This window comes from Eriocheir sinensis, chromosome 21 (genome assembly GCF_024679095.1).
Source record: "Eriocheir sinensis breed Jianghai 21 chromosome 21, ASM2467909v1, whole genome shotgun sequence".
NCBI classification, from domain to species: domain Eukaryota; kingdom Metazoa; phylum Arthropoda; class Malacostraca; order Decapoda; family Varunidae; genus Eriocheir; species Eriocheir sinensis.
In genome coordinates this window covers 15167688-15188380 of record NC_066529.1, presented here as the reverse complement: position 1 = coordinate 15188380, position 20693 = coordinate 15167688, and the positions used below count along the sequence as shown (strand labels likewise).

Sequence of the window (20693 nt, the reverse complement as noted above, 5' to 3'; positions counted from 1 at the left end):
GGGGGCACGGATTAAAGGAGACTGCTCATTAGTCTTCATTCCACCCGGGAATCGAACCCGGGACTTCTCAGTTGTGAGACGAGCGCGCAAACTACTCCACTACGGAGATGTGTGTGTAATTCACCACGGCCTGATCACGAGTTGGACTCGCTTTCGCCAGAGAGAGAGAGAGAGAGAGAGAGAGAGAGAGAGAGAGAGAGAGAGAGAGAGAGAGAGCAGAACTCTCACAAAATCTAACATTCTTAAACTTGAAGGTGAAGGAGGTAGAGGCAAAACCTTTAAGACGCACCAGGTAGGTCACTAAGGTCACCTGGCTGCCGAAGGCCCTCAACTAAAGCCTTCTCAGAGCGCCTTGCCGCTGCTGGAATTAGTATCTACGCACAACTTAAAGTGATACACAGTTCCGGAGCCACACCCGCGCCACACCACACATCTCTGCACGGCGCGGCGGGCTGTGGCGTTGTTGATCGACGACTCTGAGTTCTTAACAGATTGGCTAGTAAAACAGTCCACGGGGAGCCTCAATTAACGTTAATTTTTTGAAGGCGCAATATCATCTTAATCATTTTCATAAATCTGTGTCGTTGATTTTTGCTTTGATTCATATCTTTCGTGAATATTTTGTGTATGACTTTTATTCTTTTATTCATCGGCAACATTACTTGGTTTGGACGGGCTGGCTTGTACATTTTTCTTTCATATAGGCTGACAAGGTTGAATGAATTGATATACATTTACATGTACTGAATTCCAAAATCTTTCCTTTAACTTGTTTCATGTCCCTGATTTTTTTTTCCGCTTGTTTAGGTGAACGATGGGTGCGTGGCGGGCGACGGTGACGCTGAGCTGCTGGCTGGGCGGCGTGTGTCTGGCTGGCGGCGACGCTGGCGTGTTGCACGGCGGGACCACTCTACTCCAGATTCCGGCACTACCAGCTCCGCTGCTTGCTGCCTGCACAACACAGGCAAGGACACTTTCAGAGAATGACGGAGTGGTCAGCGCACGGACCTAGTGATCCCGAGGTCCCGGATTCAAATCCCACCGCAGAACGCCGAGGGGTTCAGTTTGGGGTTGTTAAGTCTTAAATCAATCCTTACATCAGCGACTTTGGTCAAGAGGAGCACCGAGAGACAGCATGGGCCAAGCAAGTCACATATCACGGCAGCCACTTCGCCTATACGCCAGTAACGGGCTGGGGTCATCCATTAGGTCCTCAAGAAAGCCCTTTAGGCAGCACATAAAAAAAAAAATCTAATAATTTATCAACTTCTCACACTTCTTTTACTATTTAGACTAAGCCGGCAGGGGTATTCTGATTTATTCTTTTAATTTATCATAAATTACACAAATCCATAGCTTCCCTTCTGTTCCTTGCCACAGACAGCTCCGCTCGACCTGAAGAACTACTCGCCAGCCGCTTACGCGACGCAAAACAAACCTCGGACACAAGACATCCTGATGAGCCACCAGAATGTTGAAAGACCGCCGGGGATCCTGGAGGGCAATGGAAAGGGAAAATGGAGAGTTGAAATGCAAAAGCAGGATGTCACAGTACATGACCTGGGCGGGAAAGTGAACGGCAGTGGTGGCCAGCAACAAGAACAACGACGCACAACACTGTTCAGAAAGCCCCAGCGGGAAGGACCAGCTCTCCGCCAGCCGCAGGAAACGCGGGTACATAGTCTGGGCAGGCTGCTGCTGGCTCTGGTGACGCGGGACCTGAGGGAGTGTGAGCTTGTCATGGCCTACGACTCTGCTTACGGCGACCCTGCCATCCTGCACGAGCTGCTCCTCCTGCCCAACATACGACAGGTGCAAGCTACTGTTATATAATATTTTGACTGGCAGGCTCTTTTTTTTCTATCACTTTTTGAGGATTAGTTAGTTTTGTTATAATTATCGTATGTATCAGCACTACCCTTATTGTTACCATCCTCTGCATCAGTGTCATCATCACTATCACCATAATCACCATTGCCATCATCATCATAATCATCCATCATTATCTGCACTTCCTTTGACATTTTCTTATTAATTAGTTTAAGTGTTATTATAATTATCTTATGTATCAGCAGTACCCTCATTGTTTCTATCCTCCCCATCATCATCACTATCACCATAATCACCATTGCCATCATCTTCATCATAATCACCCATCGCTATCTGCACTTTGATATTTTTAATTAATTAGTGTTAGTGTTATTATAAGTATCCTATGTATCAACACTGTCATATCATAGTTACCATCTTTTTCATCAGTAGGTATTGTCATCACTATCACCATAGTTATCGTTGTCGTCATTATCATCATAGTCATCGTTATCACTATTGGTTTCATCAGTGTCGTTGTTAGCAATTCCTTATTACCATCGTTAGCCTCGTCAATGACTGCCTCGTTAGCTGGGGGTCAAACTTAGGTTCATGTTCTTAACTTATCACCATAGTTCTCGTTGTCGTCATTACCATCATAGTCATCGTTATCACAATTGGTTTCATCAGTGTCGTTGTTAGCAATTCCTCATTACCATCGTTAGCCTCGTCAATGACTGCCTCGTTAGCTGGGGGTCAAACTTAGGTTCATATTCTTAACGTATCGGACTTCCATTACGACCATTTTCTACGGTCACAGAGAAAATTAACCGGATTTTCATGGGTGATTTCCCGTTCGTGATGTAGAGGTCGTGCATGTTAAACTATCACTAGGATCACAAAACAGTCCATGAAGAGCCAAGCATCTTATAGGAGAGGATACTCAAACAGGCGAACTGAAGTGCCGAGACGTTTAAGAATACGGGGTAAAGTCACGAGTGTCCTCTGCCAAGGTCGTTAAGGTTCTCTCAGGATCATAAGCAAACCCCATGACCTCATCTCTAATCCTGCTGGAGATCAATAGCGTCAGTATTAATTCTCCGCCTCCGATAAGACTCTAGATTGTGCATGAAGACGACGGATTAATTTCAGAGAGAGAGAGAGAGAGAGAGAGAGAGAGAGAGAGAGAGAGAGAGAGAGAGAGAATGGTAGTTTCCAACCCAAATGCTCCATGCGGTTAGTGAAACAGCAATGCTTCATATTCATTTTCTGAGCAAAGTTTCGAGAGCAAATTATTTACGAAACTATGATACTCAGACCCGAGAGAGAGAGAGAGAGAGATCAGTGGGCGTCTCGTGTCAGGTGCTGGAGGTGCGGGCGGCGGAAGACTTGCTGCGGACGGTGTGGGCGTCGCCTGGGTGTCGCGGGTACCTTCTGCTGCTGCGTGACCCTCGCCCGCTGCTCACCTTCGCCGACACGCACCGCGACAGCTGGGACTACGATGGCAAGTGAGTTATGTGACCCATATTCTTACACGTTTCGGACTCCCGCTACGAATATACTTCCCAAGGCCACAGAGAAGGTTAACCGGGTTGTCATGAGTAGTTTTCCCGTTCAAGATGCAGAAGTCGTGTAAAACTATCACGAGGATCACAAAACGGTCCATGAATATCCCAGGAACTTGAACAAGAGGCATTTTAAACAGGCCAACTCAGGTGCCGATACGTTAAGAGTACGGGTTTGCCCAAATTCTTAAAAAAATCGAGACTTCCACATATATAAGGCTTTCGCAGAGGTTGTGTTAATATTTGGATGGACAGTTTCATGAGCTTAGCAATACTTTGACAAAGCTTCTGCACCATGAATGCTAAAAACACTCATGAGAACCCGACCAATCTCCATTGTGGCCTTGGGAAATCGTTGTCGTGGGAGCCGGAAGCTTCTGAGAATATGGACCGGCCCGCACAGGAAGAAGTCACCTGCCTAGTATAATATTGCATCTTGTTTATATGGGTAGTATCGCGTTGCGTATTGCTTAGGCATTTCCCTTTATTATTCACATTGTCATTGATTCTATAACAAAAGATAAATGTTTTACACATATATACCGTGTCATAATTGGAATATTATTTTACACGATAAAGAAATATTCTTATGTAGTACATACATACATGTATACGTATACTCAGGGCAATTATTTTTTCATCGTAGTCCTTGACACTTTAGGTACCAGGAATGTCCATCCAGTGGTGAAATTGCTTTAATTTTGTTTCACAGTGATTTTCGAGGTTTATATTTCATTTATTATTTATTTATTTTACATTTCACGTGGTTCTGCGACAGTAAGAGCTGTGACTGGCTGCTATTACGCCAGTCAAAGTCGATAAAAGAAGAGGGGGCGTGCCATCCTATGATTTCCATATAAATCTGACTATAGTATTATAACCCCAACCCCAACATCCTCAGTGGTGTGGGATACATCGCAACTTATTGATTTTGTTAAACACTGCCAATGCAAGCTTTTCTACATTGGCTTATTTAGACCCAAGGATATATTATGTTGTCCGTACCGAATTTGACCATGGACGTCGCTGAATTCGGACCCATTATTTCAACTACTTTGGACCCCTGTCTCGAGCTTACGAACCCTGGCTTAGAAAATTATGTAGCCTAAATTAAAAAAATTAACAGCCCTACAAAAACGTAACCTAGCTCAAGTGACAGTCCTGCGAAACTGTAACATAACCCCACTAACTTAGTAACAGTCCCACCAAGTTAATGTTACAAGGGCCGGATGAAGTAGCAGGCCGTCTGAATCAACCTGAGCAGAATGAGCTGCATCGCGGTTCGTGTGTGTGTGTGTGTGTGTGTGTCAGGCGCGTCTCCCTCCCGTGCAGGTACCTGGTTGTGGGGCCAACGCTGCCTCACCTGCTGCAGTTCGCCAGGACGGACAAGGGTCGGAAGACGCAACACCTGGTGGGAGCCGTGCAGGTGTGCCTAGGCTAACCAAACATTTCGTCTGTCACTGATTTAACCATTGCCAATGAATATCAGATATATCCCTAGTCCAGTAACACAGCAGAGGCTAAGGACAACTTATGTTATTTGTTAATGTTTATTTTCTTGTTTACATTGCCGGATGACCAGAGAAAGAAGGCCGGTGAGTGGCAACTGTACGTGAACCAGCTGTACTGGGACAAGGGCGCCATGCTGCCCGCTGCCACCTGGCGACGCACGGCCTTCACCTCGGACGCTGACCTGTTCCCCGACAAATTAGCTGACCTGCGCGGTGCCCAGCTGACTGTGAGTTGAGGACATCGAAATGAAAAAAAGTTTGATTTAGCTGTTTAGGTTTTCTTTTTAGTTTACAAATAAGGAACAAGTCAGGCGTGTCCTCTGGTAAAGTAATTTGCATGGAAATCGTAGGAAAACAAGGACGTGCCTTTATTTTCTAAATATTTTTGTAGAATGCTTGAACACTGGCACGTGCAATAAATATATCCTGGAACAATAGGCCCGAGGGAGGTAAAGCCCATTGTAGGGAGGTTACTTATATAAATTCACCATTCTTTTCTAACACTACGGCGTGCTCTTCCCCGATTTTGTCTTCACGGAGAGTGACGTGACGACACTTAAACACAACGTACGCAAGTTGGGAGGGACACGGGATGACGCCACCCTCGTCTCACCGGACCTTTCTTCTCGCCTGTGCAGGTGGTGACCTTCGTGTGGGAGCCCAGCATCATGTACCGGCGGGCCCCGGACGGCTCCCTCGAGTCGCGGTACGGTGTGGACATAGACGCCATCTCCCTCCTCTCGCACGCAATGAACTTCACGGTGCGCTACGTGGAGCCTGCCGAAGGTAAGTAATAACACTCCTTCTCTTTGTCACCATAATGATGAACTATGTTTTTTGGTTAACTTGCCATATTTTCACATTACAATAGCATAAGGTCACTGTTATTGATCTCATTGTACCAGTATGACTGTTTTCTTATTGATCACGCTGCTGGGTAGAATAGGAGCACGGGAGATTTAACTATACTGCGCTTGCTATTAACCTTGTCATCATGATTGTAGTTATCTTGATCTTGGTTTACAAGATGTGGGCTAATGAGAGACTAGACCTTGCAACATGCGGCTGAGTACATGCAAGAGGCCCGGTGGGAGGATATGTGACGACGACCTGCTTTGTTGGTTGATGGTAAAATGTTAGTGTTCATGCATGCATCAAGATGGCTCAATGGGGACCTGTGAATGGCCCGAGACGTCAATATGGACATCGAAGGATCGAAGGTCTCGTGCCCGGGGTACCCTTTGGTTTGACGTTAGTGTCCTCCTCGAGTCTTGACGAACCGGGTTCGAGCCCCGGGCGGGTTAATTGTAAAAAGATAAATTCATTCGAACTTGACCCCTGCTTCTCAAAGGGAGGTGGTTCCTCTAATCCTGATTTTTGTTTTGAGGGCGGCCGGGTGGTGAACAAGTGGATCTCGCCCACAAACCATGGTAAACCTTCGGAGGGTTATACGTATGGACGCCTGCATCATCCCATCTCAGAGAATCATCGACTGCTTCGTATGTCGATGAGCTCATAAGACTGAAAGTGGATATGGTGGGGCATTGAGATCAGTAATGGGGGTACACCTACGAATGGTCCGGCATGAACAATGGTGCCCGTCTTAAGGGGCTAGCTACTGGCATCTCCAGCCAACTGCATCCACTTTTTTTTTTTTTTTTTACGTCGCGGCCTATTGCGCCGGTAGGCTTCGTCCCGGTGGGGCCTGATGGTCGGCCCAGCCCGTTCTGGCGCAGGCGAGTGTTTATAATGGCGCCATCTTGCATTGGCCCATGCTGCCCTCCCGGAGCTCATCTTTAATCCTAGAATCTAGAGTCCGGGTTGATGGGTGGTCTTCTGGACAGCATGTGGGTAGTTTTAAGCCACTCGGCGGCGGCTGAAAAATTCCAGTTTGGTGGCACCGGGCGGGGATTGAACTCGCATCCTCCTGAACGCGGCGCCGTTACTCTGTCGACTCAGCCACCGCCTCCCCCTTGCGGAGATTGCTTCAACTGACTGGGCAGTATAGTGCGAGTGAGGCTGAAATGCATCTTCTGTTTCATGTCTATTGTTGCGGTACACACTTCCACTGAGATGTGTAAAACTGATGGTGTTCTATGTCACTACTCTATATTAGACCAATGCCCCCCTCGCGACACTCAATGTCTAGTGCTACTGCTGGCATTGCGAGGGCTGGCTATGAGTAGTGGGTTGGTCCTCACATCTTTGGCACTAGAAACACGGCAACAGTTCTCTCCTGAATTATGAACGTCAAAACCTTCCACCTTCCACGAGGCGAGCTGTGGGGCCGGCAGCTGGCGGACGGCTCGTGGGACGGGATCATGGGCTTCCTGGACCGTGACGAGGCGGACATCGGCGTGGCCAACATGTTCCTCTCCTACTGGCGGATACAGGTCGTGGAGTTCACCGCGCCCTATGACCTCGAGGTGACTACTACTACTACTACTACTACTACTACTACTACTACTACTATTACTACACTACTATTACTACACTACTATTACTACACTACTACTACTACACTACTACTACTACTACTACACTACTACTACTACTATTACAGTTTCTACTATTACAGTTTCTACTATTACAGCTTCTACTATTACAGCTTCTACTATTACAGCTTCTACTATTACAGCTTCTACTATTACAGCTTCTACTATTACAGCTTCTACTATTACAGCTTCTACTATTACAGCTTCTACTACTACTGCTTCTACTACTACTGCTTCTACTACTACTGCGTCTACTACTACTGCTGCTGCTACTACTGCGTCTACTACTTCCTACTTCTACTACTTCCAATTGCTGCTGCTACTCCTTTTCCTCCTCCTCCTACTACAACTACTACTATACGACTACTACTATACAACTACTCCTATACAACTACTACTAAACGACTACTACTAAACGACTACTACTAAACGACTACTACTAAACGACTACTACTATACAACTACTACTATAAACTACTACTATACAACTACTACTATACAACTACTACTATACGACTACTACTATACGACTACTACTATACGACTACTACTATACGACTACTACTAAACAACTATTACCATACGATTACTACTATTCTACTACTACTGATACTACCACTACTACTAATAATAATAATACTATGTAATCATAATACATCCTGCTACAGTACTTTGTTGGTGATGGTGTTTGTGGAGGTTGTAACTGATTTTTTTTAATACTGATACTTTTTAAGTGGCTTAGGTTGGTGTATAGTGCCTGGCCAGTCTTTCATTATGGTGAAGAGGAGGAGGGTGTACTCGTGCAGAAAAATTACCCTTACACTTATTCTTATTACTGTTATTAGTACTTATGATAATGCTATATTCTAAAAAACTTTCTTTGCATTAGTGATGAGTAGAGATCGGAAAAATATTTGAAGTACATAGATATTTTTTCACAAAACTGATTTTCGCAAATTAAAAAAAAAAAACTAAATCGCGGTTTCTGCTGGATATTTACAAAAAAATGGCCCAAACGACAATTTTACCAGATCCCTGTTGAAAGCTTCATGACAGTGGTATTTCAGTGGTCTATTTCAAGTCTACTAATTATTTAATTAAAAGTTAAAAGATATATATTGGTGAGTGATGCCAGGAGTAACGGAAATCCGTATAGTGCATCAACGGCATAAAATAATGTTATCCTCTTCACATGACTGATACTGAAATTATTCGTAACTGAAATCATTTGACACAGAAAATGACGTGTTCCTCTTCACTTTCTATTTATTTACTTTGTAGTACTTTTTTCTTTGTTTTTTGTTACTTTGTATATGTACTTCGCTGCATATACCAAAATATCCGGGGAAATCCACCTCTGACTTCCCACAGGGATTTGATAAATATTGATTTTTTATTTTGTTTTCATGCATTTTTCAGTGAAATAAAACCATGAGAAAAATCACATTTTAGTGTTTCCATCACATATTTTGGTGAAAAAGTATCAAAAAAAAAAAAAAGATCTCCATAGCAACATTTTTTTTCCGATCTCTAGTGATAAGTTTTGTTCCTTGTGCGTAGGCGTCCTGCTTCCTGGCCCGCGCCGAGCCACCGCTGCCCCACTGGCAGGCCCTCGCCTTCCCCTTCCAGTGGAGCACGTGGCTGGCCATGCTGGTGGGCCTGTTGCTCGCCGGCCCGCTGCTGCACGCCTTCTCGGGCTGGCAAGGTGCACGGTAAGTCTTCCTTTCCTCTATCATCTCGCCCCATGAGCGCCTGCCCCAGAGGCGGACCAGCAGGTGATTTGCCGCCCGGTGCGGAATTTCATCTTGGCACACCCACCCACCCACCCTCGACCTTTGAGTAAAACATCTAAATTAATTTTGATTTAATTTTACTGGGAATGTAAGAAAGTAAAAATAAAACATAAGCAGTAAAAAAAGAGAAAAAAAGGGCTTTATTCCCCCCCCCCTTTCTACGCCACTGCCCAGTGCCCTGCCCTTTCCTCCACTCCTTTGCATGTGTAAGTTTCCATGGCGTTGTGGAATCTGGTAACAAGGTGATGGCTGTGCCGCTGGGGGAGAATGTTTGTCACCGATGATGACAGTTACATTAATTTAAGTTTTTATGCCTCAGCTGATTGCGACAATATTGCTGTTATTTTTTGTGTCGCCTGTCTTTTTCTATATTCTAGAGCAGTGGTTCCCAACCAGGGGTCCATGGACCCCAGGGGGTCTATGGAAGAAATTCAAGGGGTCCATAGAAATTCTTAATAGTTTAAAATTTATTATACTGGAATTAGGAGACATGCGGCTCGAAATAAAATTCATACTACTGAACACAATCCTTAAAACTGAATGCTTGAATGCTAAAGTAGGTTCACTTAAGAGGCAAGTTAATGGTAAGCGAAATTGCAGCTGATTGGCTGTTCCGCTCTCTCGCAGACACTCATGACGGACCACATCTAGCATGCTCGAGTGAGACATGTTTCTTATTATATGCCATAGCTCACCTCACATACGAGATAGCCAGTTTTGGTTAACACCATAAGACTCAGCAGTGACTGTAGAATCAAGATGTATTTTAAAAACTCGACAAAACAAATAAGCCTTCTGTCTCTTAAATTCCGCCGCCATGTTAATATTAAATTGCTTCTCTTTCTATCTTCTATCGATATTTTCATGCTGACTGCTCTTTTAAGCTTGCTAACTGCATGCCTCCTCCCCTCCCGCGGCCCCGCTGCACACTTTCTACTCATGCTCATCCCTATAATTATATACTGTTGTGCTGGAAGCTGTCCAAGCCCCTTATGCAAGAGTTGACCAGCATCTCCATTCTTTCATCTTTCACTGGTAAACTCTGGAACAGTCTTCCTTCGTCCGTATTTCCTCCTGCCTGTGACTTGACCTCTTTCAAGAAGTGTATCAAGACACCTCTCCACCCGAAATTGACCTCTCTTTTGGCTACTCTTTACTTTTTACTTTTGTGGGAGCGGCGAGTAGCGGGTGTTTTTTTTTAACTCTTTTTGTTGCCCTTGAGCCGCATCCTTTGATGTAAAAAAAATAGCGTAAATAAGAGAGAGAGAGAGAGAGAGAGAGAGAGAGAGAGAGAGAGAGAGAGAGAATGGGGGGGGGGGGGTTGAGTAGCGAGATCCTCTGAGGATAGTGATGGGGTCACAGAGTTATATGGATGGGGTACGTGATGTGGCAGAGCGCGCGGCGGCTCATGGGAGCTGTGCCTATTGGCTCAAGTTAGGCAATCAACTATAGTTGTTGATGCGGCATGGTTGGCATCCACAAAGTTGTGTATTAAAGTTTGACATTGTTGGTCTAACCACACCGAAAGAGGCAGATTATGAATGCTTCTTTAGTATCAAATTGCTCTAAACTAGCTGAGTGCAGCATCAAGGTCATAAGTTTGTCCATAGTGCGTTGCTGTCCACGGAGGTAATGTGTATCGATCTTGTCTTATTGTGCCCCAGGTTGATGTTAAGTTTTACTCCCAAACTCCATCAATACTTCCTCGTTGCATTCCAGGCACTGAGCGAAGTAGACTTTCCTTTAACTGACAATTTGTTTCGAGACACGCCGATGCAGTCAGTAAAATATGAGATTTAGCAAAGGACAGAACAGACCTAAAGCGCATTCCGGAAAAGTGTTTCGATCGTTAATTGTTGCAGAGTGAACATTTTATTGGAGGGAGGAGGGAGCAAAAAGAAGCGACAAATAACTGATAATTTTATGACAATTAGGATGATACACTGTCCTCAGGAATAACTGACCCTTTTATGTGAATCAAATTAGGATGACACACGCTCCTCGGGAATAACTTAGCCTGTTACACGAAGCAAATTAGGATAATAGTACACGCTACGTAAGAATTGAACTCAAATTGTTGGCGAGTTTTGTTGTATATTATGCCCTTTATAGCTGTTTCCACTGATGAAATAAAAGAAACTTGAACCTTTGCAGGGATAGTCATGAGGGCAAGGGCGACAGGGAAATGTTGGGCTCCAGCTGGCTATACACCGTGGGCCTGCACCTGCGCGTGGCCCAGCCCCACCAGCCCGTGCGGTCTGGGACGCAGGTGTTTGTGGCCTTCCTGTGGCTGTACACCATGATCCTGACCATCGCATACAGCACCAACCTGACGGCTTTCCTGCTGGTGAAGAAGCTGCCGGCCACCATCGAGACCCTCAAGCAGCTGGCGGAGTCTGACCTGAAGGTGGCGGGCGTCGGGGAACTCTTCATGACGGAGCTGCAGGAGGCCAGCGACCCCAATGTCAATGTAAGATTATTTTCGTTATGTTTATAGTACTACAGGAGGCAGTCAAAGGGCAAAACAAATTTATTTAATATTTCCTATTTCGTTCTTTCTAATTTTAACTACTATGACAATCCCCAGAAAAGCCTGCATGACTGATAGCCGTGACAAAGAAAAAACAATCCACATGACTCATTGCTTACATCATTCATGACTTCCTTAACAATTACCTTGAACAATACTCCAATTCCATATAAATTTCCTTTACCAGATGTTTCATCTTCTTTAACCATAATCACCAAACCTCTCTACATTTGCCCTCTAATTCAACGTTGTTTTGGCAGGCGTTAGCGATGAAATTTGAGGAACAGTCATCGAAGCAGGATGCGTACCAGAAGGTGCTGGCTGGCGAGGCGATGTTTGTGGAGAACCGCGGCTTTGTGGAGTTTGTGGCGCGGATTAAGTACAAGAAAGGCGGCGGGTCCCGGATGAGGGTCATGAAGGTAAGAGTTTTTTTTTTTTTTTTTAGCATAAGGAGACAAACCTATTATTTGAGAAGTTGTGTAGCTGTCTGTATTCAGGTACTCACGGCTCCCAGAACATGCTGCTATGCTGCCTTTTATATAGGTGCTGTTCACCTCACACTTAACACCCACCAAAGAGTCTTACAATAATCAAATTTTTAATGATGTTCACCACCAGCTTTGGCTTTCGTCATCTTTCACTGACCAGCCTGGTGAACAAGCCTACAACTTTGCTTTCCTCAATGGTCAAGAGCAGTTGGTTCAGCACCCCCTACCAGAGCCCTTACATGCCTAAGTGCCGCCCCAGGGCAAAGTTCTCAGTGACCCCCCCCCCCCCCCACACACACACACTCCAATCACCACTTCCCACCTCCACCACGTAACTTTATTGCCTATGACCCTAATTTGGGCAACGTGATTACAGGATACCGGTATACATAATAAAAGATGCTTTTGCTGTGTGTGCTGTATAATTAAGTGAAATTTAAATAGTAAACATAATTTTTCATAAATAATAGGAAAAAGCATTCCTCAGACTGCAATGTGGTTGTTATTATTATTTTCTGAAAAATATTGATTTCAAAATAAAACAATTGCCATAAGAATGATAAGATCAGAAGATAATGATGGATCATATTGATTAGTAGATTACATTAGGAATTTTCTTGCTTTGCTTCTAGCAGATTCATGAATGATGTCATCAAAGCTCATATCCATCAGAGTGTCAGATTCAATGCTTTGCTTCTTTTTTATTATTATTATTTTGTCAGCCTTGTGGGCGACAGGTCCAGGCTAGAATGGCCATGTTTCCAGTTCTGGGAAGAGCCTAGAAATGCATTGTGCCACATACCAATGATAACGTAGTGCACATATTAAGTCCTATAAATCGGGCATATGCTCCCCCCTGCCCCCCCCATGTTAGGGCCCTGCCCCCTGCACGTATTCCCGACCATCTTGGAGACAGGCCCAACATACTAGACCTCTTCCTTACACCTCTAACACTTCTACTTACTTTGTCAAACTGTTCTCTCCATGGGGCTCCTCCGATCACAACCTTATTTCTGTATCCTGTCTTATCGCTCCTGTACACCCTCTGGACCCATCGAAGAGGTGACGCTTCTGGCATTTTGCTTCAGCTCGGTGGGACGACCTGGGATGAACTTTTCCGATTTCCCGTGGAATGATTACTGCTTCCAGGAGAAAGACCCCTCTGTGTGTGTCCAGCGCATTACAGAGGTGATTGTCTCTGGAATGGAGGAACACATTCCACGTACTTTCTCTACTCCTCATACTAAAAAACCTTGGTTTAATCACGCTTGTTCTCGTGTTATCAAAGATAGAGAGGCAGCTCACAAAAGGTTCCAGAGCCTTTGCATTCCTGCTAACCATGATCTTTATATTTCTGCCCGGAATCATGCCAAATCTATTCTTCGACTCATCAAAACTTCTTTCTTCAATAGGAAATATCAAAACCTTGCTTTTTCTAATTCTTCCCATGACTTTTGGCACCTAGCCAAAAATAGCTCCTCCAATTTCACTTCTTCATTTTTCCCTACTCTCCTTAACCCTGACGGCAGCACCGCCATCTCATCTATCTCTACGGCTGAACTCTTCTCTCAAACTTTGTGTAAAAACTCTACTCTGGATGATTCTGGACATATTCCTCCTACCTGTCCCCTCTCTGACTCCTTTATGCCTGTTATTAAGATTCTTAAGAATGATGTTTTCCATGCCCTCTCTGGCCTCAACTCTCAGAAGGCTTATGGACCTGATGGAATGCCTCCTATTGTCCTTAAAAACTGTGCATCCATGCTGACACCCTGCCTGGTCAAACGCTTTCGTCTCTGCCCATCAACATATACCTTTCCTTCCTGATGGAAGTATGCCTTCATACAGCCTGTGCCTAAGAAGGGTGACCGTTCCAATCCCTCAAACTACCGCCCTATAGCTTTACTTTCATGTCTATCTAAAGCTTTTGAATCAATCCTTAACCAGAAGATTCAAAAACTCCTTTCCTCTTCAGACCTTCTATCTGATCACCAGTATGGGTTTTGCAAGGGGCGTTCTACTGGCGATCATCTTGCTCTTAACTGACTCTTGGTCATCCTCTCTTAGCCGTTTCAGTGAAACTTTCTCAGTTGCGCTAGACATATCGAAAGCTTTCGATAGAGTCTAGCACAACTCTGCTTTCTAAACTGCCCTCTTATGGTTTCTATCTTTCTCTCTGTTCCTTTATCTCCAGTTTCCTTTCTGGCCGTTTTATCTCTGCTGTTGTAGATGGTCACTGTTCTTCCCCTAAACCTATCAACAATGGTGTTCCACAGGGCTCTGTCCTATCACCCACTCTCTTCTGTTATTCATCAATGATCTTTCCATAACAAACTGTCCTATCCACTCATATGCTGATGGCTCCACTCTGCATTATTCAACTTCTTTCAACAGAAGACCCTCTCAACAGGAATTACAAGACTCCAGACTGGAGGCTGCAGAAAGCTTAACCTCAGACCTTGCTATCATTTCCGATTGGGGTAAAAGAAACCTTGTGTCCTTCAATGCCTCAAAAACCCAATTTCTCTACCTATCAACTCGACATAATCTTCCAAACACCTATCCCCTATTCTTCAACAACACTCAGCTGTCACCTTCTTCAATACTAAACATCCTCGGTCTATCTTTAACTCAAAATCTTAACTGGAAACTTCATATCTCTTCTCTCACTAAATCAGCTTCCTCGAGGTTGGGCGTTCTGTATCGTCTCCGCCAGTTCTTCTTCCCCGCACAGTTGCTATTCATATATAGGGGCCTTGTCCGCCCTCGTATAGAGTATGCATCTCACGTGTGGGGGGGCTCCACTCACACAGCTCTCCTGGACAGAGTGGAGTCTAAGGCTGTTCGTGTCATCAGCTCTTCTCCTCTAATTGATAGTCTTCTACCTCTTAAATTCCGCCACCATGTTGCCTCTTTCTATCTTCTATCGATATTTTCATGCTGACTGCTCTTCTGAACTTGCTAACTGCATATCTCCCCCCCTCCCACGGCCCCGCTGCACTCGACTGTCCACTCTAGCTCATCACTATACTGTCCAAACCCCTTATACAAGAGTTAACCAGCATCTTCACTCTTTCACCCCTACACTGGTAAACTCTGGAACAGCCTTCCTTCGTCTGCATTTCCTCCTACCTATGACTTGACCTCTTCCAAGAAGAGTGTATCAAGACACTTCTCCACCCGAAATTGACCTCTCTTTTGGCCACTCTTTACTTTTGTCTGTTGTGGGAGCGGTGAGTTGCGGGCTTTTTTTTCTACACTTTTTGTTGCCCTTGAGCCATCTCCTTTGTTGTAAAAAAAAAAAAATGTATGAAGGATTCACGTCAAATAAGGACTGTCTTTGTGGTAACAGGCCTGTAGCAGTAGGGCATTCAAGGCTGTGATGTTGAAGATTATTGGCAGTGAGTGTGTTGTACAGTTTACAGCAGTGTGGAGCAAAATCTCCTTGGAGGCACTCGAGGAGCAAAGTTGGTTATGGAGAGGCTCCACTGTTATATTTCACTTAGTATCAATAATAATTTGAGAGATCGACCCGTTACAGGAGGGATTTTGGTGTTAATCATGATTTAGAAAAAGCCTTTGACAACATATACTACACAAGCAATTAAACATTTTTTAAACATTTGAAATACTTGATAATAGCCATGGAAATAAGTTGATTTTGTCTACAACTATGAAGGCCAACCTTTATAATAAGCAGAGCCTTTCAGGAAAATATGTAATGTGGAAGTGGGAACTAGAGGTTAACTTGAGTAAAACCAAACAAAAATACATGTCGAAAAGGGAAAACCTTAGTGATCAAGCCAACACTGCCTGCTGTTTGCTTCCATTTTGCTGGTTCCAGCTCCATTCTCAGCTACAGCAAAAGATTCAAAATGTAGGCACCTTGGGGAAACATCACAAAAATAGGATGTATGTGCTTCCATTATCCATCCCCCCCATAGTTTTGCCAGTATGGCTTTCAGACCTATTTATTATTTTTTTTCTTTGATACACCACTTTTACTGAAGGCAGTAAATATGTACATGACTTTTTCCTTGGTGCCACAGGAGTGCTTCGCCCCAAACAACATCGTAATGGCAGTGCAGCGCCGCTCGCCCCTCAAGACTCGGGTGGACCAGGTCATAGACTGGATCAGGGAGGGAGGGTTCATTGCTCACTCCTTCCTCACCTCCCTTAGGAAGGCTGCTGTCAGCAAGGTCAGACACAGAAGGGGGATGGCTAATAATTTCACATTTTTATTACAGATACTTTAAATAACATTATACTAGAAACACTATATGATTTACTATACATGGAGCCTGTAGGATAATCCCATTTTCTCCTTTCAGGAGTACATCAACTGGAGTGGCGAAGATGGAGCAAAAAAGGAAGAGGAGGAAGGGAAGAAAGGGTCACTTCAAACGCCCCTTAATTTAGATCACCTTCAAGGTGCTTTCATCTTTTCATTGGCTGGTCTCCTTATGGCTGCTCTCTCCTTTTTGTTTGAACTGATTCTGAGGTAAACATTATTACATATTGGTAGCTTTACAATGTTAGCAAAAACTTGACCTCATTACAGCTGAAACTGGTTGGCAATGCTGTTGTTTCTCCTTCCTTTCTGTTCACCATCATTTGACAGAAAATGAAAAGGCCTTCACTGATATCTTTTCTTTGATCATATATTTTTTGCAGGTTCTTAAAAAAATTATTTTGGTAAATGTGTAACATTTCTGCTCTAATAATACATACCAAAAGTTGTTTATGTATGAATCGATCTTGTGGATATTCGTAACATAAAATTCTTTTGTTTTCCTCACCAAACTACTAAATTATGAATAAGAATAAATGATGAGGCAGCCAACTAATTCAGTGATTCTCATGTGATTCTCATCAGTCCATTCATGGAAGTGAACAGCGTGACTCATCCTTGCCTAACTTAAATGTGAATATGAACCAATTTCTTAGAAGAGCATGTAGTCTCATTACAAAGTCTTTACTGTCCTTTAAGTCGATCCTACATGGCAGATGTGCATAGAATTTTCATAAACCTTCCATATCAACTCTCAATTCTCTGGGTTCATGAGGAGTTTGTTTTTCACTTACCTGATGACACATTTCCTGCACCTTTAGAAACCTTGTTGCCTAAATGTAATAATTGTTCATTTGGACCTTGTCTCTAGAGGATAAAGCATTGAATGGATAAGTTATATACACATTTATTATTTTTTTTTTTACAAATCAGAGAGGTAACTGGCAATAGAAATGTTGAGCACCTCTATTCTACATTGTCCCATTTCCTGTGGCAGGGCATTGATTTGCAGGACCGTACAATGTGTACACACTTTCTCAGTGGGGGGAAAAGTTCCTACATTGTGACCATCAATTGAGATATTTAATTCAAATTTTAGTTGAACAAAGTTCCTATATTGTGACCATCAACTGAGATATTTAATTCAAATTTTAGTTGAACAGCTCGAAATGTTCACGTACAAAAATGTCAACATTGGTGAAAGTTGTATGACCTATCACAATACCATAATCAAAATTTTACTTTAACGTGATACCATATTACAAATATTCACTACCTTTATTTCTTATGCTTGGTACATGTATGTACATAATATTGATCAGTGGCAGGTTGCACAACTGTGTTCAGCAACTAGACAAAATGAAACAAATTTTCACATCCAAATATTAGTCTGAAATATAAATTATTTTAATCTATAAAGGAACTGTGAATTGACATCACACAGGAATCCTTAAAATGCGTAGTATGGACTTGAGTGGAAAATTTACAGTGTGGCCAAAAATGTGCTCACTGAAAGGCTTCATTATTCAGGTTAATCACAAAATATAACTAAAAAGATGTAAGTACAGATAAACCACACATTACAAACAAGTTGATGTTCCTGAGAAACCATTTGCCAGGCAAAATTTTGCTGTGCAAACCTATTTTGACATTGGTTAAATGGAGTTTGGTTTCAGATGCCAATTTTTTCACCCATCCTCTTAATTGAATCCCTTTTATGATTAATCTGAATCAAAATTTGGGTATTTTATGACTCACTAACCTTTAATTTACAACTTTATCTTTGATTTAACATGCAACTGGCCATTAGACTGGGGCTCACACCACCTGTGATCCATCAAGGTTAAATGTTAAAGTTTATTGGGCCCTGGCCACAAATTTGTATAGCTTGTTACTGTATTACTGAATAATATGACCAACAACAATGGTAGTGCTGTTTGCATATCTTAACATATATGATGTCTTCCAGACAAAGTCTACCCAGCTTGCTCTGCACTCCCCACCTACCTTTCCACCTGAGTGCCACCACCCAGTCTGATTCATATCCAGGTCAGTCACTATGTGGCCTCTTTCTGGCAACATTAGTAGTGAATTATATACGCTTCAGGACCACAATGAAGGTTATATCAAGGACAATGGGGAATAATGCAACCAAAAGTCACTGTAAAATTACCCATGGATAATAATGTGCTAACATGAATTTTGGAGTTCAAGTTAGTGAAGGCGAGTAAAATAAGATCTTCATTAAAGTGAATTTTCATTGCATGAACGTTCATAAAGTGGAACACTTAGCCTGGCTGTGGTTAAAAAAAACACTACTCTTGCCTATCAATTTTTTTGTGTTAGTTGCCACTTCACCATCTCATTAACAGCTGAGAACTATACTATCTGAGGCAAACAACTCCCAGATATGAGGTATAATTTTAACCACACAGTACAGAGGAGGATAGAGAAGCAAATTATGTCATAATAAAGAAAAAGAATGGTGACCCCCACATTGAACATTTGCAAGGAAAATTTACTTTAACCACAAGCGTCGGCAGCGTGCATATACACATGACACCTGAGCTGATCTTCTCAGCGTCGTCGCGTACGCCATGCGACAACGCGACAATTCACACACACCCGTCAGATCAGATTTTTTTTTTTTCATTTCATGACTTAAACCTATGTTTTTTCAGCATTTCTGACATAATGGGAGAAAATTTTTTTTTTGAAAAGTGCCGACGCTGGGGGGGGTCACGGGTGGGAAATGTTCCGACGCCATGGGGGTTAACAGAGATCACATTTGACTAACCTTTGCTCATTTGAACATAAAAAAGATGGCAATTCCCCTTGTGCTAGATTTAATCAGTTCATTATGGTCCCCAAAGGTACGAAACCCGCTGCTAATGTAAGTAAGAGGCCATGCGAGTTACTCACCAGGAAACAAGTCACCTCTCATCCCTCCTCAGAAGGATTCCAGTCCTTCATGACAGAGTCCTGCATCACTCCAAGTCCCCAGCCAGCCTGGCAGCATGGCTCTCCTCTATAATCTCCAGTGTCTCCCTAGAGGCAATGCCACTCCCAGACCTTGGATGCTCTCCAATGCACTACTTGGCAGCTTTGAGAGTTTGATGTTTAAAGGTATCCCTTAACTCTCCATGGTCCTCATCAATTTCATTTCAACTTCAGACTGCCACTGCATACCCCTGAGCACAAGCCTGGTCCCTCAGTTTCTCAAGATGAAACACCAGAGGGTTGAATCTTGAGATTTTCTTAGACCTGAAGTGTATTTTCAGTTTTGCAGCAAAAAGTCTGTGGTCGGTCGCAAAAAATTCGGCACTCTGGAAAATCCCACAGTTCTGGAGGATCCTCTAATGAGTACTAACAAGATTGTTATTGATCTCCTTTGGCACACCACCAGCATTGCTATACCAAGTCACACATCTCTGGACCAGGAGCCAGCAGTCCTCCGCCCTGTGGACTTTGCTGAGTTCAGAAGAAAAGAACTATTTACATTTCTGGTGATAGAGCAATGGGGACCAACACAGCTCTTAGCCAACTCTCTCTATGCCAGTAAGGGTGTGTCCACACCGCCAACATTCAGTCACAAGCAAGTTGTAAACATTTGTCCTAAACACTGCAGTCGACATCTAGAAACATATCTACAACAAAGTTTGTTACAGCATTTATATGAATGTTGTAAATATGTTGGCGACAAGAGTTGAACTGGTGAGACCGTCCACACATGGCCTGTGTAGACGTGAAGGTCATGTTGTCCAATTGGGTAGGGTAATTGCCGCCACAGCTGTTGGTGTGTGTGTGTGTCTGCCAACAAATCTCCCCCAACCACAACGACTCGTCCACACCAGCATTACCAACATATCACCTACAGCCTAATACTGACATATCTGCAACAGTGTATCATTAGCAACTAAAACATTGTTGCCTACAATGTTGGGGATTTTGTTGTCAATATGTTTTGTTGCCAGTGTGGACGCACCTTAACTGCAATGAGGTTGTCCAAAACAATGAGTGTATCACACTGGTGCCACTGGTCTACTACAGAGTTGCACTTGACACAGAACCCCTCTTTCTCCTCCAATTCACACATTTCAGTAGGGGTGTACAATGCAATATGAAGCCCAAATTGGGCTTCAACCTCATCAGCATCATATGCTCATCAGCCAGGGTAACCCCAACATCAGAGGGCTGCAGTTGGCTAGAAA

The 20693-nt window shown here is 43.4% G+C and overlaps 1 protein-coding gene across 2 annotated transcripts; it reads left to right on the top strand.

Moving 5' to 3' along the window:
* Nucleotides 1–1339: 1339 nt before the first annotated feature.
* LOC127001735 (glutamate receptor ionotropic, delta-2-like) lies at nucleotides 1340–19005 on the top strand. Of its 2 annotated transcripts, XM_050866850.1 has the most exons (12): nucleotides 1340–1812; nucleotides 3172–3317; nucleotides 4707–4800; nucleotides 4957–5112; nucleotides 5524–5671; nucleotides 7160–7311; nucleotides 8941–9092; nucleotides 11328–11643; nucleotides 11964–12122; nucleotides 16241–16390; nucleotides 16523–16692; nucleotides 18452–19005. In XM_050866850.1, the coding sequence occupies exons 1-12, from the start codon at nucleotides 1459–1461 to the stop codon at nucleotides 18663–18665; spliced, it is 2211 nt and encodes a 736-aa protein (XP_050722807.1). In that variant the 5' UTR covers nucleotides 1340–1458; the 3' UTR covers nucleotides 18666–19005. The 2 variants fall into 2 exon arrangements, with proteins under 2 accessions (XP_050722807.1, XP_050722808.1); XM_050866851.1 differs by lacking the exon at nucleotides 18452–19005 and having other exon boundaries at nucleotides 1341–1812; nucleotides 16523–17970.
* Nucleotides 19006–20693: the final 1688 nt, after the last annotated feature.

Excerpts from the sequence above, each read along its gene's own strand:
- LOC127001735 (XM_050866850.1), top strand. The coding sequence starts at position 1,459 with ATGAGCCACCAGAATGTTGAAAGACCGCCGGGGATCCTGGAGGGCAAT. Across the intron at positions 3,318-4,706 it reads AGCTGGGACTACGATGGCAA|GTACCTGGTTGTGGGGCCAA; the intron begins GTGAGTTATGTG and ends CCTCCCGTGCAG. Across the intron at positions 16,693-18,451 it reads TTGTTTGAACTGATTCTGAG|ACAAAGTCTACCCAGCTTGC; the intron begins GTAAACATTATT and ends GATGTCTTCCAG.